This window comes from Xenopus laevis, chromosome 7S (genome assembly GCF_017654675.1).
Source record: "Xenopus laevis strain J_2021 chromosome 7S, Xenopus_laevis_v10.1, whole genome shotgun sequence".
Lineage (NCBI taxonomy): Eukaryota > Metazoa > Chordata > Amphibia > Anura > Pipidae > Xenopus > Xenopus laevis.
The window spans coordinates 1841251-1865751 of NC_054384.1; the positions used below are offsets into that span (position 1 = coordinate 1841251).

The window sequence follows — 24501 nt, forward strand, 5'->3', positions numbered from 1 at the left end:
TTTTGGGCTGGTTTTGTAGCTCTTTGGCTGGTTTTGAAAATTAGACCTGATAATCCTGATGTCCCCTGGGGTGTCTCCCCAGTCTCCTTGAGCTTCTCACCCCCAGTGTCACCCACAAATATTCCCTCTCCTTAGTTATCCCACCTTTCCCCTCACTAGCAGGCTCAGCCTCAAATATGTCCCCTCACTGTACATGTTTCCCCTCCCTAGCTCTTTCCTGAGTTTGGGGGTGGGAACGTTTCTCCACTGCAGTTGTTTCCGCCCAGACTGCGTTAGATGTTGCTCAACCCGGAAGTGCTGCGGTCTGTCTCACTGAATGAATCGGGAGAAGGTAAAGGGGTCACAGGGGAGCGGGGCCCCGGGGAGTGTAACAGAGGGTGAGTGTTGTAGCCGCCATACAGACCATTCCCAGCAGTATAATGGAGCCCCGGGCGCCCCCAGTGTCATTGCAGCAGCGAGAGGTCAGGGTTAAAGGGCAACTAACCCCAAGCAGCCGTTAGCGTGGAACTGGGGGGAACTACCTTCCCTCACCTACACAAACCCATATTGGAATTGCAGAAGAGGGAGAATTGTAACACATTCTTGTTAAACTACAACTCCCTCAAGCTGACACGCTGCCTCACGTGTAAGCCACGCCCAGTCTGGTCAGAGGGGAGGGTTACAGCAGAAAGGACCTCCCCCAGCTTTTCCATGTTGCCCTGCAGGGGCGGGACTAGAAGAGCAGCTGCCATTGGCTGCCCAGTTGCTGGGGTTCCCAAGAAGCAAATGTAATTTATTTTATTAAAGGAGTGTTTCACCTTTAAGTTAACTTTTAGTATGTTATTGCATGTCCTATTCCTGCCTACTTTGCAATAGGTCTGCATTATTTTTTATAGTGTTTTAATCATTTGCCTTCTTCTTCTGACTCTTTCCAGCTTTTAAATGGGGGTCACTGACCCAATCTAAAAAACAAATCCTCTGTAAGGCTACACATTTATTGTTATTGATACTTTTCTTTACTCCTCTTCCTATTCAGGCCTCTCCTATTCATATTCCAGTCTTTCATATTCCAGAATTTGGGACCCTGGCAACCAGACGGCTAAAATTGCAAACTGGAGAGCTGCTGAATAAAAAGCGAAGTAAGTCAAAAACCACAAACAATAAAAAAAATGAAAACCAATTGCAAATTCTCTCAGAATATGTCTTTCTACATCATACAAACAGTTAATTTAAAGGTGAACAACCCCTTTCTGAAGAGTATATCCACAAATAATAAAAAAATAAAACCAACTGCAAATTCTCTCGGAATATCCCTCTCTACATCATACTAACAGTTAATTTAAAGGTGTATCCCTTTATGCATCTCTGTGCTGCTCAGGATAAGACATGTCAGGGTGGGGACACTGTCTGTGGGTGTAGCCTGTAATTTAGCTGGGGAAGAGACTGTCAGCGTCGCTACAGAGAGGATTAGAAAGTGCAGGATTGTGCCCTTTGTGTGCCAAGCAATTGCCAGTGAGTTCTTCTAGTGGCCAGAAGAGATAAAGCAAGTCCAAGTTTTGTCCTTAAGGCGTTTACTTTCTTACTTGGCCTTTAAATTCATGCGTGTCCAATCAGAGTCATGCTTTTTCTCACTTAAAGGGGCAGTCTGCTGAATGTAACACACATTGTTATAATTATTATTTATTATTTTTTATTTCCCCCAGCAGGAGACAGAAGAGGGATGGGTGAATGATGAGCAGTGTAATTATGATTTATGAGAGGACATGGAAACTGGCAGCAGTCAAGTGACCTAACCGGATACAAGTGCCACAGTCTCACGCGAGACATCACTAGCCCAGCAGTCATGTTGGTTTCCTTCATTAGTTTCGAGACCCTCCGGGAGTTAAAGAGACTGTTTCATTGGGGCCCAATCATTGCCCTGGGAGTGATTATAATCTGCTCCATTATGGCCATCTTGGACTCTATTCTGTGGTATTGGCCCCTGGATACCCTGGGTGGGAGCCTCAACTTCCTCACTCTGGTCAACTGGACTGTAATGATTCTGTACAACTACTTCAATGCGATGTTTATTGGACCAGGCCTCGTCCCACGGGGCTGGAAACCGGTAAGTCAGAATGTTTGTATCAAGCGCAGACTAGTTGTGTTTTACTGCAGATGTTGATTTTAACCCCCCTGTGTCTGATTGCAGGAGAGAACTCAGGACTGTGCTTACCTGCAGTACTGCAAAGTGTGTGAGGGGTACAAAGCACCGCGCTCTCATCACTGCCGAAAATGCAACAGGTACTGCCCATCGGCTCTGTTTCTTTCCATTAGACTTTTCCAGAAACTCCCTGGCGTTATAAAGGGCCAGTGTTCTATCTACATATCTAGTACACGGGTGCCATAGCCACATCACCCCTACAAACCTACCAAACTAGATTTTGCAGCTCACTTTTAAATGATATCCATTATCCAAAATATACATGGCCAGTCAAAAAAGGGGCAAAGTAAAAGGGAAACAGCCCCCAGTACCAAGGGCAAAGTCTATAACTTAACATAAAGTTTCCCGTAACCCAGGTTACTCCACTAAAATTAATTTTATTCAAAATTCTATATCAAAAATATAATATACATGAAGACCCTGTGGTGTTCCGCCTTATGTGTTTCATACGGTCTGGTGCTAAATCATAGTGTTTTCCTATTATTGATCACATTCATTGATTCATACAAATTGATTGACTGCACTTCCCTTAGCTGCCTATCCACAGAAATTGTCATGAACTAACAGAAAAGGGAACCTGAGCAGCTTGTTGGATACTGCACTGAAATGATGATCATATCTCAGATTGGGTTTGCTGATTGTCCGTTCCCTTTCAGGTGTGTAATGAAAATGGACCATCACTGTCCATGGATAAATAACTGCTGTGGGCACTGGAACCACTCGTCCTTCACCCTCTTCTTGCTCCTTGCCCCTCTGGGCTGCATTCATGCTGCTTATATCTTTACCATGACCATGTACACACAGCTGTACAACAGGGTAAGTATCTGGCACTGTGTGCTGAACCTTCTCTATGTAGCCTGCCTTGTCCTTGTGTGAGTCACTTTTATTCTGCCATAATTTTAGGGTATCTCTCTGTACCAGCTATAAGCAAACTTAGGGGGCTGTTCCTGCCTATGCTGCCATAGTTTTATGTTATCTCTCTGTACAGACTATGAGCAAACTTAGGGACTGTTCCTGCTGAATTGTGCTTAGTACAGGGGGATACCTATGTTGTTATAGTTTTATGGGATCTCGCTGTACTGACTATGAGCAAACTTAGGGGCTGTTCCTGCTGAATTGTGCTTAGTACAGGGGAATACCTATGCTGCCATAGTTTTATGGGATCTCTCTGTACAGACTATGAACAAACTTAGGGGAATGTTCCTGCTGAATTGTGCTTAGTACAGGGGAATACCTATGCTGCCATAGTTTTTTGGGATCTCTCTGTACAGACTATGAACAAACTTAGGGGAATGTTCCTGCTGAATTGTGCTTAGTACAGGGAATACCTATGCTGCCATAGTTTTATGTTATATGTATTTGCAGACTAACATTTGTATTGTTTCTGCAAGATCTCATTTGGTTGGAATTCCGTCAAGATAGACATGAGTATGTCTCTGCAAGATCCCACTCCTATCGTTCCATTCGGGATTGCTGCATTTGCTGTGACCTTGTTTGCACTGGGATTGGCTCTAGGCACAACTATCGCTGTGGGAATGCTGTTTTTCATTCAGGTAAGAGAATACAGTTGAATACAAGCAGGACATATAAGGTATAATATAGAGAACATAGATTTTGGCTGCTGATGTGAGTGTGACATAGATACAGGGAGGGTGACAGTTTCACACCAGTCCTAGAGAGAGGGGGGGCAGTGATGCCACTTGTGAGCTACATTTAGTGCTACTGTAACAGACTAGCGGTTTCACTACAATTCACACTGGCAGTCATGTCTCTGGCATCTCCGCAGCATCAGCAATTGAGTAAGAAGCAAACTGTTTCACAAACAATTGTATTATGGAGGCCCTTACCACCAATATTACTTTCATGGGGGGCCATGGCCACCAATGTTTTTTTTTTTTATCATGTGAGGCCCTAGCCACCATTTTTTTTATGGGGGGCCCTGACCACAAATTTTTCTTTACTTGTATAGGGGACACTGGCCACCAATGGTTAATTTTTTAACAAATGATTTTAATTTTGTACATTAGAAATGCTAAAGCTAAGTGCAATTTAGATTAGTGTAGGTACCTGCTTAAAGAGTCTACCTTAAAGTGGTGGTTAATAATCCTTTGGCCAAAACTTTTTGCTGTTTTTGTGCTCATGTCTTTGTTGCCTTTTTACTGGGGTATGGGTGGACTTGTCGGTGGAGCTTGTAGTTCAGGGGGCCCAGACTTTCTGTCCGTACAGGGCCCCGTGATTTCTGATGGCAGCTCTGTTTGTATCCCAATAGATTGCAAATGTAGGGGCCCTTAGGAGACCCAGTTCTGAAATTACCCCAAGCAGAAAGTGGGGCAGCCGAATGTAAGCATTCAATAAAGTAGACTAGTAGGATAAACCTACATCTACGTAGTAACTTAGGTTGAAAAGAGACTCACGTCTTTCAAGTTAAACTTTATTTATTTTTATAAATCCTGTCAGTGGATCCAAAGAAGGGCAAAAAAAAACTTCTGAAGCCTCTCTATAGTTCAGAGAGGGGAAAATTCCTTCCCGACGCCAAGAAGCAGTCACTTGCTAAACACCATCCATCCCCTTCTTGTACCTCTGCACATCTGTGAAATGACCTGTACCGATTCCCTTGAACTCCCTGTATCTTTGTGGAACTGAAGTATATCTAGCTATAAATGCTACATGACCCTTGTCCATAGAGATGAAAATCAATCTATTAATACCAAGTAAAATTCTAATCAATCACAACCAGAGTGCCCATTCTTAACAAGTATTTTTAAAGCACCAACTGTCACGTCTTCCCCGAGGAATTGCCATGGAGTACCAGGAAGAACCCAGCCTAAAAACTGGGTAACCCTGGGTGTAACCATACACAGTAGTACTGGGATCAGATAAACGTCGAAAGAAACTTTAATAAACTTAGGGAAGTGATTACAAATAAAAGTGCTCAGAATGTATGTACAAACTTGAAATACTTAGAATGCGGCAGAGACAAAGTCCAGGCCAAAGAGTCGAGGCAGACAAGCAAAGTCGAAGGATGGGGCCAGGAGCAGGGCTAGGCGGGACACAGGAGTACTGGAACAAGACAGGGACCTGGAACAGGACTAGGAATCTGGAACAAGGCAGAAATCTGGAACCAGAGGGAGAGTCATGATAACAGGATAGAAGATCAGAAGTCACAGGAACCAGAGGCAAGATCACAGAAACAGCTTAATGACTAAGCACTGGGCAAAGGTCAGGGGCAGGCTTATAAAGGGGAGGATTGAATAAGGAAAAACAGATGGAGAGATGAAGCAGAAGAACTCATAGGGGAACAACACTAAGGACCTCCAGTGGTGCAATATCTAAATGCATGGATAGTTCTGCACAGAGTCCAGAGTTCGAAACTCAGTAAGTCCTGACACCAACATACTCTGCAGTGCTGATTATTCCATCTGTATTTATAACACATACAAATTGTCAGATTGAGAGGAAACCATGATAGTCTGACACCCAAGGATTATTCCCCAGCACCAGTCCATCACTTCCCAATGGGGTGAGGGAGGGAGTAAGTGACTCTGCCAGCCTAAGTGACCCTGGCAGACGTTTGTATATTTGTGTGTTTGTTACCCTTTAGGCAGGTACAGGAATTCAGGAGGGTTCCCAAGTGCCATCAGAGCAACATGGTGGGGAGGGTAAGGGTGAGGGCTTGGGCTTCAGTTGACTTCGCTTTTATCCCTCTAAGACAGTGATCCCCAACCAGTAGCTCGCGAGCAACATGTTACTCTCCAACCCTTTGGATGTTGCTCCCAGTGGCCTCAAAGCAGGTGATTATTTTTGAATTCCAGGCTTGGAGGAAAGTTTTGGTTGCATGAAAACCAGGCGCACTGTCAACTAGAGCCTCCTATAGTCTGCCAGTCCACACAGGGGCACCAAATAGTCAATTACAGCCCTTATTTGGCACCTCAGGAAGTTTTTGCATGCCTCTGTTGCTCCCCAACTCTCTCTTTTTTTTAACGTGGCTCACGGGGGAAAAAAGGTTGGGGACCCCTGCTCTAAGAGGATCAGATCCCCGAAGGGTAAGTGTCCCCCCCAGCCACTTATTGCTTAGGAATTTCTACATGATTTAAACTTAAGCTGCAGTTTAGGGCCACTGAAGGGGACAACCAAAATGCTACATATATATATATATATATATATATATATATATATATATATATATATATATATATATATATATATATATATATATATATATAGTTATATATTAGCAGCATTGTGCCCTTCTGCAGCCTTTTCTACCACTCAATAAAATATTTGTTTTAACCCCCAACGTAGTCCTTGCTGTATCCAGATACCCGCTGGGCCCTCGCTGACTGATGTTGTCCCGTATTGTGTTATTGTCCTTAAACTGCGCAGATCACTGAGCCCGGAGACGCCATTTCCCTGTAATGGGCTCAGCGTACGTCGATCCCAGTGAGTTAATTAGCTCCTCATTCCATGGAAAAGCGGCTGCTTTATACAAAGGAAAACTCTGTGTTTAATCAGGGTAGAGAGCAGCTCCAGCCATGCGGATGTCATTGTACTGTCAGTGAATCAGATTTGGCTTCAAATGCTCTAAAAATGGATTTCAGGAGCTGCTGTATGATGCCCTGCGTGCGCCATTGATGCCTTTATTACAAAGCTATTGATTTGCCCCCTGCCACTTAAATGATAGAGTAAAGAATTGCCCCATGCTGGGAACAGCAAGATCAGGCTGCACAAAGGGGCAATTTCAGTCTGGGCTTAATGCACATAACCACAACCTGCGGTGTATTCAATGTGCAGCCAACACCAACGTAAATAATCAGTAAGTGGGTAGCGGGACAATAGGAGCACCGTTGTGCTAATCTGTCATTCTTTCTTTTCTGTGTTATAGATGAAAGTCATTCTCAGAAATAAAACTTCCATTGAGTCATGGATAGAGGAGAAGGTAAGTGCACATCTGATTCGTAATTTATTTAATTGGGTTTAACTCATTACAGGACACAAGCTCTTAAACGTGTATACACCCAGAACATTCCTTCTCTGTATATTTGTATTTATACATATGGGAGGAGGAGGTGCCATATTGATTCCCTTAGACAGTACAGTATGAGGGTATAGCTTATTGTGTGCCCAGAACATTCCTTCTCTGTATATTTGTATTTATACATATGGGAAGGAGGTGCCATATTGATTCCCTTAGACAGTACAGTATGAGGGTATAGCTTATTGTGTGCCCAGAACATTCCTTCTCTGTATATTTGTATTTATACATATGGGAGGAGGAGGTGCCATATTGATTCCCTTAGACAGTACAGTATGAGGGTATAGCTTATTGTGTGCCCAGAACATTCCTTCTCTGTATATTTGTATTTATACATATGGGAGGAGGGAGGTGCCATATTGATTCCCTTAGACAGTACAGTATGAGGGTATAGCTTATTGTGTGCCCAGAACATTCCTTCTCTGTATATTTGTATTTATACATATGGGAGGAGGTGCCATATTGATTCTCTTAGACAGTACAGTATGAGGGTATAGCTTATTGTGTGCCCAGAACATTCCTTCTCTGTATATTTGTATTTATACATATGGGAGGAGGGAGGTGCCATATTGATTCCCTTAGACAGTACAGTATGAGGGTATAGCTTATTGTGTGCCCAGAACATTCCTTCTCTGTATATTTGTATTTATACATATGGGAGGAGGAGGTGCCATATTGATTCCCTTAGACAGTACAGTATGAGGGTATAGCTTATTGTGTGCCCAGAACATTCCTTCTCTGTATATTTGTATTTATACATATGGGAGGAGGGAGGTGCCATATTGATTCCCTTAGACAGTACAGTATGAGGGTATAGCTTATTGTGTGCCCAGAACATTCCTTCTCTGTATATTTGTATTTATACATATGGGAGGAGGAGGTGCCATATTGATTTCCTGCTTAGACAGTACAGTATGAGGGTATAGCTTATTGTGTGCCCAGAACATTCCTTCTCTGTATATTTGTATTTATACATATGGGAGGAGGAGGTGCCATATTGATTCCCTTAGCAGTACAGTATGAGGGTATAGCTTATTGTGTGCCCAGAACATTCCTTCTCTGTATATTTGTATTTATACATATGGGAGGAGGAGGTGCCATATTGATTTCCTGCTTAGACAGTACAGTATGAGGGTATAGCTTATTGTGTGCCCAGAACATTCCTTCTCTGTATATTTGTATTTATACATATGGGAGGAGGAGGTGCCATATTGATTCCCTTAGACAGTACAGTATGAGGGTATAGCTTATTGTGTGCCCAGAACATTCCTTCTCTGTATATTTGTATTTATACATATGGGAGGAGGAGGTGCCATATTGATTCCCTTAGACAGTACAGTATGAGGGTATAGCTTATTGTGTGCCCAGAACATTCCTTCTCTGTATATTTGTATTTATACATATGGGAGGAGGAGGTGCCATATTGATTCCCTTAGACAGTACAGTATGAGGGTATAGCTTATTGTGTGCCCAGAACATTCCTTCTCTGTATATTTGTATTTATACATATGGGAGGAGGGAGGTGCCATATTGATTCCCTTAGCAGTACAGTATGAGGGTATAGCTTATTGTGTGCCCAGAACATTCCTTCTCTGTATATTTGTATTTATACATATGGGAGGAGGAGGTGCCATATTGATTTCCTGCTTAGACAGTACAGTATGAGGGTATAGCTTATTGTGTGCCCAGAACATTCCTTCTCTGTATTTTTGTATTTATACATATGGGAGGAGGTGCCAAATAGATTTCCTATGAGAGTACAGCTTATTGCAGATTGCTGGGAACCATAGTCCAATAACAGATGAGGCAGTTTGGAGTCACCCAAATTTTTCTGTTTTCCCAACAGGCCAAAGACAGGATCCAGTATTATCAGACAGATGAGACTTTCATTTTTCCATATGATTTGGGGAGCAAATGGAAGAATTTTCGGCAAGTGTTCACCTGGGCTGGATCACCCGAGGGGGACGGGATTGAATGGAAGTTGCGAGAGGGATGTCACCCATTTACTCTGACGGTAATGTAAAAAAAATGTGTTGAATGAGGTTTATCTGCTGAGAGGTGTATATTGCCCTAGATTGGCCAAGGAGGGCGGTTATGGATATTACCCCAGATTAGAGTGCACATTTTAGGCCTTTAACCCTTAATTGGCCAAGAATAGTGCTCTGGGCTTTGTGCATGATCTGTGCTAGTGCAGTTCCAAGGGTTTTGTTATATTGCCCCAGAGAGGGAGCGTTACAGTGAAATGCACAGTTTCTCTACACAATCCAGTAATAAAGTAAAGCGTGGGATGTGTAAATATAAAGTAATATTAATATTAATGCCGATGCCATTATCATAAAGTACAATTACCCCAGATCAGACAGTAATACAGGGCACCGGCCTTTATGCATATCACCCCAGACTGGTCAGTATTACAGCTTGGCAGGACACCCCCAACAGTCAGCAATATGGTCCAGGGCAGTTACACATAGATTGGTATCCCCTATAGATATGCTAGCATTTTAGTCATTTCAGTGTCACATTGTCCAGTCAATCACAGCTCTGTCCTCTTGTTTAACAGATTGAGCAGCTGAAGCAGAAGGCAGACAAGAGAGTGCGCAGTGTGAGTACACACTCAGTCATTACAATTGCTGTCAGATCACATGGGGACTCGTGAGTGTGCCCTTCCTTCCTGTATGTAAATATTACTTCTTATTCTGAAGCTGTAGTATCACCCCTCACCCCTGGTCTCTAGGGGGCAGACATTGCAGTAGAATCCTGCACCAGTTCAGGTACCTCCGGAATACCTGCAGTGGCCAGGTTTCGGGCATGAACTCCCTGATTCCCTGGGTGTTTGGACAATCCACGGGTAACTTTGCTGAGTACCCAACAAATGTCCGGGCTTGATCCTTCCCATCCCCCCTGTGGTTCTGGTAGTTTTTTATTTTTGTGCACCGAAGTGCCGTCACTGCCACTCCAAAGTGACATCATTCCGGTTTCACATGTCCCCGGTCGGAAGGTTAGTTGGCCTATTGCAGGTCAGATAGGGTAGCGGATCAGTGGGGGAAATTGAGGGTTGGGGGTATGGGTATAAGAAAACAGACCCGCGCAGGACTGTACATAGCAGCTATAGCTCTTAGGAATGGTCACACTATTAACCCAATCAGTTTCTCAGCAAAGCCATTTTCCATTTCCAGTGGTAGATTTTTGCTGTGTCTGTGCAGAGCCACATGTGAAAGCTGGCCAATCAAAATGGGGAACTCACCAGTGGCTACATGTGGCCCAGTATTTACAAATGCAAAGACTTTGGTGGGAAAGTATGAGGGTAGACAGAAGAGAGCAGCTGCCATGCCCACTTACCTGCTTATCCAATACCAGGTGCACTACAGAGCAGTGGAAGAATATAGCGGTGCCTGCTGCCCCCTCACCAAAGGCTTCCGGACTCTGTTCTCTACACCCTGCACTGAGGAACCTCGCATGAAGCTTCACAAAGGGGATCTGGTTTTAGCCACCAGGGGGTTAAAGTAAGTGGGATGCTTTTCCCTTTAATCAGCTCAAATGTCCCATCATGCCTATGGGCGAAGGCTCAGTATGTGTAACCCCTGTCTCGCGCTTTCCCATTAGGGATCCATACATTTATAATGCAGATGGGGAACAGGCCAATAAATAGAATATAAATATATATAATGAATTCCTATACTTTATATTAAATATATAATACTTAAGACCCATCCTGTAAATGATATCCCTAGAAACAGTGCTTATATAAGGATAGAATGATTAAGTATTATATAAGGATATTAGAAGTCACCTCGGTGTTCTACAGCCTTCAGCCTTGTGCGCTGTCATTGAAATGCTATTTAAAGGTGAATTTCCCCTTCATATAAATGGCTAAAAGTAACTGTGCATGGGATAAACCTCTGTCTGTCTGTGCTCTTTCTCTCCCCAGGCACTGGCTGTATGGAGATAAACTCTTTGAAGGGGAATTGCCAGAAGGTAAGAGACAAATCAAACAAAAAGATGAGGGGAGTCCCCAGCAGTTATCCAGTGGGACAGCCAGACCTTCATTGTCCCTCATTCTTAGGCATTTGTAGAATATATAATACATAAGGGGTCCCCAACCTATGACCCCCAGCCCCCAGCAAGGGACTGAGCAGCAAACATAGGCTGGGTATCCCTGAAATAAATCCTTAATCTGTCCCCTCCTATGTTTAGCTAAGGATTCTGGGAGTTTCTTATTAAATCATTTTAGGGATTGAGGCCCATATAAATGCGAAGGTAAAGATAAAGCAAGGTGTGGATGACCAGCAGGTGGCAGTGTGCTGTACTTCTGCCATAAGGCTGGTTTACCTGCTTGGTTTCATGACCGTTCCCCTTTAAATAGGACTCAGTGGGGGTCATTTATAAACACTGGGCAAATTAACATCAGGGCAGTAACCCATGGCAACCAATCAGATGTTTTCTTTACTTATTCTAATCACTGGTTGCCATGGGTTACTGCCCAGATGTAAATTTGCCCAGTGTGTATAAATGACCCCCACTGAGTCCTATTTAATGGGGAACAATCATGAAAACATTTCAGAAGCAGGTAAACCAGCCACACCTGATATGGCGGCTTAGCAAAATGATCAACATACATGTAAGTTCTTGGCCCAGATGGAAGGAAAACCTCCTGCAGGTCAAGTGGTGCAGCAAGTTAAATTCGGGTCGGATGTGTATTAGCCTATTTACCTGGTGAGAACAATGACTTTAACGTCCCGGGGGGGTTATCCCCTTTCTCTGCAGATGGAATACGAGTGAGAGGCTGGTTCCCGAGGAGGTGCGTTGTTAAATGTGTCTCAGACTCTGGTTCTGACCAATCAGATGACGAGAAGAAAACCAGATAACCTTTCCAGAAGCTTGCACTCGGTACATGGTCCCACAACAGGCTGGGAATGGATTGATACAGTCAGAGAATTAATGAGCTATTGGACCCCTGAAGGTTGGGCACTTGTTACTGGTTACCTGAAAGCTTCCAAGGTAAGTGGGACGAGGCAGCCTACAGGTGAGACGCTTTGTGCCCAACCCTCTCAATGCTTCAGGTTAATAAATGGCCGTGCTGATTTGGGAAGCAGAACTGTAACATTGGGAACGATTTTGATCTCTGCACTGGAGAAGAACGTCACATTACTCTGCCCAAGAGCTCACATGCCTGGTGTCCCTCACAGCCACAACTGCACTGATACCAAAGGGAGCGCTGTATGGACTCCGCATGCAGACTGGAGCTTTAACTGGGACTAAAACGGGGGCTGGGTTTAGGCTACCACACTCTTATAGCAGCCTACAGGGGGTGGGGAAAGGGTCTCTTGTAGGTAAGCAAGGGGCGGGGCTAGAATATGCTGATGGAAGCTTACAAGGGAATGGGTCAGGGGGTTTATTACTCAAGGGTGGGTCTGGGACACTGATGACATCTTACAGGGGGTCGGTAACTCATGCAAAAGGGGTGGGACTAGGAAACTCTAATGGTAGCTTGCAGGGGGTTGAGTTACAACTACTGCCTGCATCATATCATGTTCATTTGGGTTGAAAAGAAAAATAAACATTTATTTCCAGGACAAGCAGCCCCTGGAATCCCTTGTGCTGCCCTGGGCATAAATGATACAGAAATGTGTGATAGCCGTGCAGTACGGGGCAAATGCATTGACTTCACTGGGATAGATGGGCCCTGAAGAAAATTACCCCACACAGTGTTACTTGTCCTTTAAGGAAAGGAATGGAATGGAACTCAATACAAAGGAAATAGTAGTCTTTGTGCTTTCACGTCACTTTTAATAGGCTCCAGTTGCACTCATGCTGCATTCCCAGTTACAGCTAACATTACACATCATGTGATCTCATAACTCATACGATTTTCTTCTGGGTGTAGAAACCTCCAATTGTTGCTTTATTACATTTACAACTGCCAGTATTCCAAGTGTAGGGTGGGAGTTGTAGTATAACAAGAGCAGGTTGTTTACAGGGTTACATATCCCTACTTTGTGGGGTCCAACTTGTGCTGCCAAAAGACATTGAACTGTTAATGAGCCTCCCCCAACCTGTGTATGTGTTAGACTCCAAACAAGTCCTGTTATTTATCTGTTGTTCCCTAATCATCCCTGTGTTGTTATTGCTTTTTCTCCAAATATTTTTTTGTAGCTGAACTGAATCCAAATCTTTTCACAAATAACCAGACTCTTTGTTGTTAATAAAATGAGAAACAAACAATTGTCAGTGTTTTTAAGTCATTTGTTGCATTTGCAGGGAGGGAACAGCCCAGTGGGGTAACAGGAGACAGAGAGTAGCAATGGTTGGACTTTCCCCATTTTTCTCTCTACTCCATAACCAAACAGTTGTGGACGATAGGAAAGGAGATGAGAAGAGAAAGGGGGCTGTGGAGTAAAGAGGTAAATAGGGAGGAGAAATATAGAAGGGGAGAGAGGATGGGGGAGAGTAAGGCCAAACAGTTGGGGGAGAAAAGGAAAGGAGAGGGGATGAGAGACAGAAGGAGAGAAGGGAAAGGGGGTTAGGGAGTAGAGAGATAAATGGGGGAGAGGAGAAATATAGAAGGGGAGAGAAGAGGGAGGATGGGGGAGAGTAAGGCCAAACAGTTGGGGGAGAAAAGGAAAGGAGAGGGGATGAGAGACAGAAGGAGAGAAGGGAAAGGGGGTTAGGGAGTAGAGAGACAAATGGGGGAGAGGAGAAATATAGAAGGGGAGAGAAGAGGGAGGATGGGGAGAGTAAGGCCAAACAATTGGGGAGAAAAGGAAAGGAGAGGGGATGAGAGACAGAAGGAGAGAAGGGAAAGGGGGTTAGGGAGTAAAGAGACAAATGGGGGAGAGGAGAAATATAGAAGGGGAGAGAAGAGGGAGGATGGGGGAGAGTAAGGCCAAACAGTTGGGGAGGAAAGGAAAGGAGAGGGGATGAGAGACAGAGGAGAGAGGGAAGTTGGGGAATAGAGAGACAGATGGGTAAGAGAGGAGAAATACACTATAGGGGCAAAGAACATAATTTTAAAAAAAACATAACACAGAGAGGTACCAGGCATTGAGTTTTCCTCATGTTATTTATTTTCTTCTTTATTGTGAAAAATGTACAGTATAAATTGATTCCGAAAAAGTCACAATATTTATTATTTTCATCCCTTTTCTTTATACACACCCAGTTTTGTGGCTCCCCAGTACATACTTCTTCTTCCTCACCTCTAGATGTTTATGGAAAGGATTTGCCCCTAGACCTCCTGTTTAGGCTGTGATACCCCTTTTATTTTGCATCCATAGTTACACAAATGTCTTTAGAGGTTGTCAGGGTGACTGATCCACTGGAACCTCCCATGGAAACACTGAGCAATGAACTTCCATAAGAAATCACAATCCGACCAGCAGGGGGCAGCGTCACTCATTGAGGCTCTGGTACAGATTGTCAATGTGACTCTGGAAGTTCTTGGCCACCTCGGCTCTCTTGGCTTTCAGGGTTGGAGTCAAGAAACCGTTTTCAACCGTCATCATTTCCGAATGCACATGGACATCCTTCACCTGTATCAGTGCAAGAGCAACATTTTCATTGGCAATCTGACTGAATTAATTAAGTCACATGAAGTATAAGGAACATAATGAGACTGTACAGGACTAAGCACATTGTCCACCAAGTGAAGAAAAGGACTGAGGCAACAAGGCTGACACTTCTGCCCAGGAGACAGGAATCCACTCTGTTCTATTACTAGATCTCAACCAGGATCCACTTGTATTTCTACTCACCCCGTGTGCTGAGAGATGGGTAAGGGGGTCCTGACCCCAGATTGTGTCTCTTACCTGCTCAAATGACTTCAGTCCTGCTTGTTTCCCCAATTTAATCATGTCCTGTAGAATGGCCGCCTTCACTGCCTGATGGGAGAAACACAACTTCCCATGATTTGTTCCTTTATAAAATGATAGAGATAGACAGATAGATAGATAGATAGATAGATAATAGATAGCTAGATACAGGCCCGGACTGGCAATCTGTGGGTTCTGGCAAATGCCAGAGGGGCTGCTATCAGGTGCCATAGAAAGTCACTATTTAGTGGGCTGCTGGGACCTGTTTGGGCATCTTTGTAATGGGAATGCCTGAGCCTATTTTGACTCCCAGTCCAGACCTGGATAGATAGATAGATAGATAGATAGAAGATTAATACTATACCAATAGAAATATAGATGATTAATAGATCATTAATAGAAAGATAGATAAATATATGCTTGCTTAATAGATAGATGACAAATAAATTGATGACAAAGAAATAGATGATTAATAGATAGGTAGATGATTAATAACAGACTGATATAAAGATAGATGATCAATAGGTAGATTGATCATTAATAGGAAGATAGCTAAAATATAGATGATTAATAGATAAATAGGTCTACAGAAGATTAATAATAGACAGATAGATAGAAATATATATAGATCATTAAAAGACTGGTTGATAACATTACTAGAAAGATAGATAGATAACAGATAGAACGATATAGATAGATGATTAGTAGATAGATAGATAATAGATAGATAGATAGATAGATAGATAGATAGATAGATAGATGATATATAGATAGATAGACAGATATATATGATAGATAGATTGATTGATAGATAGATAGATAGATAGATAGATAGATAGATAGATAGATAGATAGATAGATAGATAGATAGATAGATAGATAGATTAATAGATAGATAGATGATAGATAGATAGATAGATAATGATAGATAGATAGATAGATAGATAGATAGATAGATAGATAGATAGATAGATAGTAGATAGATAGATAGATAGATAGATAGATAGATAGATAGATAGATAGATAGATAAAATGATAGATAGATAGACAGACAGTCAGATATAGATAGATGGATAAATATACAATGGAAGGATGATAGACAGACAGACAGAGACAGATAGATTTAGGTTTAGGAGGGGTAGGAAATAGTACAGACTGGGGGTAACTCACCTTATTGTCACACAGATCATTATATGATCCTTTCAAGCCAAGTTTAGCTGCAAAGTCTGGAAGGACTTCAGGGTCGGGAATGACGATCCCAACAAGACACGACTGGAGGAAACACAATTATTGGAATGAAACACAAGAGCCAAAATAATGTCACTACTATACAAGTTACTGTAATATTCTACTGTCACTATAAGGAGATCCTGGAGTTAAAAAAACCCTCCGGCTGTGTCTGTTGGACTTTATCAATTCACGTCCCCTTGGAGGTCCAGACATTTTTCAGCGGCCCCTTCAGCTAATGGCAAAGGTTAGAGGTAAAGGAAAAGATTGGAGTCCCATCAATATGTTGTATCTGACCCAAAACTCAGCCTATGAGTAAGTGCCCCAATAGGCACGAAACGCGTTGGGTCTTCATGTCCTAATAAATTTTTCTACTTTTTACATTTTTTTCTTTATTTTTGGAGATCCTCAGATCCTTTTTGGATACAGTGTTTTTGGTCTTTGCACCTTGGGATTGAGGTGAACTGTGAGTGTATTCTCCTTCATTATTTCTATCATATTTTCGTATTTTTGATTTAATACTTATTTGTTGAGTAGTACCATAGATATTTGCTGTCATGTGGCAGTAGCACAAACCTAAGCTTTTTTATTTTCTGACCCAAATTAACCTTCAAGTGGATTGTCCAGGTTAATCGAGGCATTTGCTTCAATTCTTACCCTTAATGGCCCTGGCTGAGCCCCCTCACTATTCCTCCAGGCCCCCCAGGAGGGCCAACCTCACAGTTTGGGAAGTACTGACTTAAAGAATAACCACCAGGCATTAATGTAACGTCTCAACTAAACATCCTCCCCAAGTCTGTCTGCAAGTGGGGACCTTCTGTTACTGTGTGGTGGCACAGTTTGGGGGGGGCACTTTCCTGTTTCAGCACAATAATGCCCCCCATGCACAGAGCCAGGTCCCTACAGAATGGGTTTGCTGAGACGGGAAGAACCTGACTGCACTGAGACCTCAACCCAACTGAAACCCTGTGGGATGAACTGGAACCCCAACTCTCAGCCTGATCCCCAATATCAGTGCCCAACCTCACTAATGCTTTTGTGGCTGAACCAACTCCCAGTAACAACTCCCTGCAACAATGTTCCAACATCTAGTGGGACCCTTCCCAGAAGAATAGGGGCAGTTATAGCAGCAAAGAGAGGGGCAACCCAACTGAACCCCTGTTGGATGAATTGAAACCCCAACTGTGAGCCTGATCCACAACACGATTGCTCAACCTCACTAATGCTCTTGTGGCTGAATGAAAGCAACTCCCAACAACAGGTGCCCCCATACTATTGCCATATGGTGTATGCATCTACCCTTGCCAATATTCTACGTTTCTGATCATTTGGCCTGATTGATACCCTAAACATTGTCCTTTCCTTGTTCTTTCCTTGTCTTTTCCTTGTCCTTTCCTTGGTGGGAGGCAATGGAAAGTGGGAAACCCTTATTTAGGAAATATAAAAATATAATGAGATGTCCTGGAGCCTGGGACTGATTTTCCTTCTTACCTTGAGGCTGTCTCCATGTACAAACACCTGAGCCACAGGTGAGCTCCTCACATACACATTCTCTATCTTCTCCTGCGCAATGTATTCCCCCCGGCGCAAATTTAAATATGTTCTTCTTCCTGTCAACTATTTTCAGGGTTCCGTTCTGCCAAACAAAATGAAAGATTTACAGATTTGGGGTTTTTTTTTTTAATATGATTTAGCACAATCAATATAATATTTTCATTACTAAAATATTTTTGCTAAGATATATATTTAAAATAATTAAAAAATACAGAAAATATTGGCAATTTTTGGATGGTAACCTTGCAACTCATAAGTTATACTTACTGTACTGTCTAAGGGAATCAATATGGCACCTCCTCCTCCCATATGTATAAATACAAATATACAGAGAAGGAATGTTCTGGGCACACAATAAGCTATACCCTCATACTGTACTGTCTAAGGGAATCAATATGGCACCTCCTCCTCCCATATGTATAAATACAAATATACAGAGAAGGAATGTTCTGGGCACACAATAAGCTATACCCTCATACTGTACTGTCTAAGGCAGGGCTGTCCAACTGGCAGCCCGAGGTGGGTGTGGTTTAAAAACAGGGAGTAGTCAACACTGGCTTCCATTTTCGGAAAAATTTCGGCCCTTGGTACCACAGAAGTTGGATAGCACTGGTTTAAGGGATCAATATGGGAGCTCCAAAGTATATTTATACATACTATATACAAACAGCTCAATGTGCATAATTGTATTTATATTTTTACATTACTTAAAGGAACAGTAACACCAAAAAAAGTAAGTGTTTTAAAGTCATGAAAATATCATGTAGTGTTGCCCTGCTCTGGTAAAACTGATCTGTTTGCTTCAGAAACACTACTATAGTTCATATAAACAAGCTGCTGTGGAGCAATGGCGGAAATTGAAAAATGGCTATATGGTACAGGTTAACTAATGGATAACAGATAACACCATTACACAGACAGACCTTATCTGCTATCTGTTGTGTAACCTGAGCCTTTTCTCCTTTGAATGGCTGCCCCCATTGCTACACAGCAGCTTGTTTATATAAACTATAGTAGTACTTATCTGTTATCTACTGTGTATCCTGTGCTTGAATGGCTGCCCCCATGGCTACACAGCAGCTTGTTTATATAAACTATAGTAGTACTTATCTGTTATCTACTGTGTATCCTGTGCCTGAATGGCTGCCCCCATGGCTACACAGCAGCTTGTTTATATAAACTATAGTAGTACTTATCTGTTATCTACTGTGTATCCTGTGCTTGAATGGCTGCCCCCATGGCTACACAGCAGCTTGTATAAACTATAATAGTGTTTCTGAAGAAAACACACCAGTTGTACAGTGTAGGGTAACGCTACATTATATTGTCATTCCTTTAAAACACTTTAATTTTTTGCTGTTACCTACTGCCTGGGGTTCTGGGGGGCTAATGCTCGGGGCAGGGACTAATCTCACCGTCAAATTTATATTGTCATTGGCTTAAATTCATTTCTCAGGGACCACTGTGGCCCCATCCATCAGGGAAAAAACATCATCTATAAACCAAAACTAACAAATACAGTTACAGAAGCATTAAAAAATGGAATTTTAATATTCATGCTTTTCTTTAAATATCGCCATATAGATGATAGACCTCATAGCCTTGTACCGTCCAGGGCTTTATCTGGTCAAGTTCTGGAGGACACTCCAAATTCCTGTAAATCAGTGGCAGTAAATAGAAAATACAGTTTAATGGAGTAATTTAGGACAATCTGAGTAGACCAACAGTTTCCCATGGGAATTCAATACTTTGTGCTCTTTCCATCTCTTTTCATAAGTGAAAGAAAAATGTTATTAGAGCAGTTCTGCCTTCCCTTCATTCCCTACATAAATCTCCGAGTAATGAATGATATAACCCCAAATCTCCCCCTAACTGACCTTCAGACTGGGCCCCCTTAGCTCATAACAAGGTTACAGATATATAGAAACATTGGGGTGTCACCCTGCTATAGTTCCAGGGGTACCCAGGGTACAAATAAACACTCACCCCAAATCTCCCACTAACTGACCTTCAGACTGGGCCCCCTTAGCTCATAACAAGGTTACAGATATATAGAAACATTGGGGTGTCACCCTGCTATAGTTCCAGGGTACCCAGGGTACAAATAAACACTCACCCCAAATCTCCCCCTAACTGACCTTCAGACTGGGCCCCCTTAGCTCATAACAAGGTTACAGATATATAGAAACATTGGGTGTCACCCTGCTATAGTTCCAGGGGTACCCAGGGTACAAATAAACACTCACCCCAAATCTCCCCCTAACTGACCTTCAGACTGGGCCCCCTTAGCTCATAACAAGGTTACAGATATATAGAAACATTGGGGTGTCACCCTGCTATAGTTCCAGGGGTACCCAGGGTACAAATAAACACTCACCCCAAATCTCCCCCTAACTGACCTTCAGACTGGGCCCCCTTAGCTCATAACAAGGTTACAGATATATAGAAACATTGGGGTGTCACCCTGCTATAGTAACAGTCATGTGACAGGAATGATAGAACTGAGTAGAGAAACATTAAAAGACGCTTCCTGAATCAGTAATTTAGCTGATCCCATTTTGTTTGACAACAACAAGGAGAACCCAGCAGGCGGCACTGCTGTTGCACAGTCAGTATTAGAATTGTAAAATGAATAGAAAACAATTTATGTAAATTCATTTCCTATAACTAATTTGACTGTAAACAAGAGGTGAAAAGGGGAAACTATTTTTGTAAATGTTTCATATATAAAATATCTTCTTTGACAACATTGCCTGGAATTTCTGCTGTATTGTTGCTTGGATACGGCCAGCTACACATTATTTTGCCATTATAATACATAATACATTGTTGGGCAACCATGCTTGCAAAGGACACATATTGTTAAACAAGTCAGGGAGTATTATAAGGGATAATGTACCCCCTACTGTAAATGATAAGGATATTAGAAGTCACTGAGGGGTTGTTCTGTGACCATATAAAGGCACAAGGCTGCAGGCTGAGTTATACAGGGAACTCTGAGTATCACTCATGTATTATAAGGGATAATGTACCCCCTACTGTAAATGATAAGGATATTAGAAGTCACTGAGAGGTTGTTCTGTGACCATATAAAGGCACAAGGCTGCAGGCTGAGTTATACAGGGAACTCTGAGTATCACTCAGGTATTATAAGGGATAATGTACCCCCTACTGTAAATGATAAGGATATTAGAAGTCACTGAGGGGTTGTTCTGTGACCATATAAAGGCACAAGGCTGAGACATTTTGAAGATGGTTTAGGATTAATAGATTTCATCAATTTTGGGCAGATATCACAATAACTAGGCTTATATCCCAGCTGTGCTCTACAATCACATTGCAACATATCAAATCCCCATCAAACATACAGATCCCATATCCAAGTACTGAGCACTACCGGAGGCAAAGAGGGTCCTACCCAACAGAGCTTACAATTTAATTTGTCACCTTATGTCAACCCAGGTACAGTGGGTTATTTAACCATTACCCAATTACCTCCCTGCATTTGGGGTTTTCCTTCTCTTCACCACCTTTTTTTTTGGAATTTTCATGTTCTTTAAGAGCCACTTATTGGGGATTTCCTTCCACATATCTGAAGTGTTTCCTCCATTGAGGACACAATGGGGGCGGGGCTATTGATTTATATTATCAGTCGACATTCTCCACTTTCAGTTTAAAGAATAAAGATCTTCCCTCCAGGTGAGTATTGTGGGACATTCCCCTTCTCTCTTTAACTGAGCTGAGTGTTCAGCGACAGCTTTTATGGTACCAGTCCCAGGATAAATCAATATACAGGTATAGGATCTCTTATCCGGAAACCTGATATCCAGAAAGCTCCTAATTACAGAAAGGCTGTCTCCCATAGACTCCATTTTATCCAAATAATCCAAATTTTTTAAAAATGATTTCCTTTTTCTGTGTAATAATAAAACAGTAGCTTGTACTTGATCCCAACTAAGATATAATTAATCCTTATTGGAGGCAAAACCAGCCTATTGGCTTTATTTAATGTTTATATGATTTTCTAGTCGACTTAAGGTATGAAGATCCAAATTATGGAAAGATCCGTTATCTACAAACCGCCCGGTGCCGAGCATTCTGGATAACAGGTCCCATACCTGTACTGAGTTGTAGTTAAAGGGGAACTCATCCCCAAAACTGTTTTTGCCCAAGTGTCATTCCAGGCAACTTGTATAAATGCCATTGAGAGGCAGCGTCTGTTTATGTTCTCTGCACTGTTGGTTCTTACTTGTGAAACAATTTAGTGCTGCAGAAATTCATTACAATGTTAATAATATTACTGTATAAACTATATAATTATATTATAATATATATTAGCATTTAGTACTATAATATGTATTACTTTAACTAAAATCATTGTGATAACTTTTCTATGTGCTTTTGAATTCCTTCTTTTATGTTCCCACCACACCTGCAGGAAGGCAGTTCCCTGTATCTCTCCCTTGTTCTGTAATAAACTGTGTAATCATGTTTCCTTCCTGTTTTCCTCTGTCCTTCTTTGTGTTGTGTCCCCCTAATTCCTTGTGCTGCCAGAATATATTTCCCACCTCAATACAGTTATTTCCCTTAATATATTTAATTGTTTCTATTATATCCACCCTCTCCCTTCTGTCTTCCAAGTTAAACATGTTAAGGTTCTGCTGGACAGTTACTATATCAAGGTGGGGGTCTCACCCGTAACCTATTAGAGGGTCATATAGTCGCCTTCTTTTCTTACACCCTGTTTTTGATGTTTCCATCCCCTCTGCTTTACTCTATCACTTTCTTTAAAGGAGTAGTTCACTTTTTAATTAAAGGGTTTGTTCACCTTTAAATCAACTGTTAGTATGATGTAGATGAGTGATATTCTGAGACAATTTGCAATTGACTTTATTTTTTATTTTTTGTGGTTTTTGAGTTATTTAGCTTTTTATTCAGCAGCTCTCCAGTTTGCAATTTCAGCCGTCTGGTTGCTAGGGTCCAAATTCCCCTAGCAACCATGCACTGATTTGAATAAGAGACTGGAATATGAATAGGAGAGGCCTGAATAGAAAGATGAGGAAAAAAATGTAGCAATAACAATAAATGTGTAGCCTTACAGAGTATTTGTTTTTTTTAGATGGGGTCAGTGACCCCCATTTGAAAGCTGAAAAGAGTCAGAAGAAGAAGGCAAATGATTAAAAAACTATAAAAAATACCAATTGCAAAGTTGTAGGAATAGGGCATGCTATAACATACTAAAAGTTAACTTAAAGGCAAACCACCCCTTTAATAAAATAAATGATTGTTGCTTCTTGGGAACCCCAGCAATTTGGCAGCCAATAGCAGCTGTTCTTCTAGTCCCGCCCCTGCAGGGGAACATAGAAAAGCTGGGGGTGGTCCTTTTTGCTGTAACCCTTCCCTGTGACCTGACAGGGCGTGGCTTACAAGTGGCAATAACAATAAATGTGTAGCCTTAGAGAGCAATTATTGTTAGATGGGGTCAGTGACCCCCATTTGAAAGCTGGAAATAATCAGAAGAAATAATTCAATAAAAAAATTTCAATAAAAAAGGAAAGCCAAATGAAACGTTTTAAGATGATTTAGCTTTTAATTCAGCCATTTTGGACATTTAGCAGCTGGTTGTTATGGACCAATTTACCCTAGCAACCAGATCTGAATAGAAAAATAAGTAAATGAAAGAAACGATAACATTTTAGCGTCCCAGAGCAATAGTATTTTGGTATTGAGTGTCTTTGCGACTTTGCTGCCGTGTGTAGTGTAAATAGTAACGAGTGTGAGAATAAAGGACAGGGAAATTAGTGCAGGAATCTCTTGTGCAACTGGATCACTTGTGCTGGTGTTTGTGGAGAATCCTGGAAGTTTGTTTATTGGCAATTTATACTCAATTTATTATACTCAATTTATTATACTCAATATATTATACTTAATTTATTACACTCAATTTATTACACTCAATTTATTATACTCAATTTAATATACTCAATATATTATACTCAATTTATTATACTCAATTTATTATACTCAATATATTATACTTAATTTATTACACTCAATTTATTATACTCAATTTAATATACTCAATATATTATACTCAATTTATTATACTCAATATAATAAGGCTCTTGGGCTTCTGCATTGTTCCATGTTTTATTGGGTACAAGTGTAACTGCTGTGTCTGTATTTCCCTGAAATCTCTGGATTTATGTGATACACTGTTTTCTATTGTCTCATATTAGATTTATCATTTTCAAAATGTTTTCCTTTAGCAAAAAGGCTGTTAAATGTGCCGTATAATCTATAAAGCAACCGATTCAAGTTTTGCTTCCACCGCCGGAACATTGGGATTTAACCCTTTATGTGCCTCCCTGTATTAGTTCTCCTGGGGCCAGTATTGGTGCCTGTTCAACCCTGTCCGAGACAGTGAAAACATCAGGAGGAAGAGCTGAGAAATAAATCACTAAAAGGGAACTCGGCCTGTCAAAAACATTCCATTATCTATTAAAAATGTTTTAGGTTTTGTAAACGTTTTGCAAATGTAAAAAGTAGTACAAGTTCCCCTTTAAATTGTTGTGCCAATACACTGTGAGACACAAACATCTTTAGGATTATCTGATCTTGCTTTGAGGTGTGTAACAGGCTACCTGCCCCCAGAAAAAGAGATATAGAGAATAAAGAATAGAAATAGCAGCTACTAATCT

The 24501-nt window shown here is 41.6% G+C and overlaps 1 protein-coding gene and 2 long non-coding RNA genes across 3 annotated transcripts; 1 reads left to right on the forward strand and 2 right to left on the reverse strand.

The window, feature by feature from the left end:
* Positions 1–320: 320 nt before the first annotated feature.
* On the forward strand, positions 321–13430 carry zdhhc6.S (zinc finger DHHC-type containing 6 S homeolog; the record flags this gene model as incomplete). Its single annotated transcript, NM_001093493.1, is given in 12 exon segments — positions 321–331; positions 1016–1118; positions 1683–2083; positions 2168–2259; positions 2836–2995; positions 3571–3732; positions 7062–7115; positions 9058–9225; positions 9772–9813; positions 10569–10714; positions 11140–11186; positions 11976–13430. Coding segments are annotated over 10 exon segments (1233 nt in total). The 3' UTR covers positions 12077–13430.
* Positions 4597–12047, reverse strand: LOC121396187. Its single transcript, XR_005962873.1, has 2 exons — positions 11922–12047; positions 4597–5294 (listed from the first exon to the last, which is right to left on the reverse strand). It is a non-coding gene; the product is annotated as an uncharacterized LOC121396187 (long non-coding RNA).
* A 1049-nt stretch (positions 13431–14479) lies between the features above and the next one.
* LOC121396124 lies at positions 14480–16569 on the reverse strand. The gene is made up of 3 exons (XR_005962844.1): positions 16190–16569; positions 15017–15088; positions 14480–14740 (listed from the first exon to the last, which is right to left on the reverse strand). It is a non-coding gene; the product is annotated as an uncharacterized LOC121396124 (long non-coding RNA).
* Positions 16570–24501: the final 7932 nt, after the last annotated feature.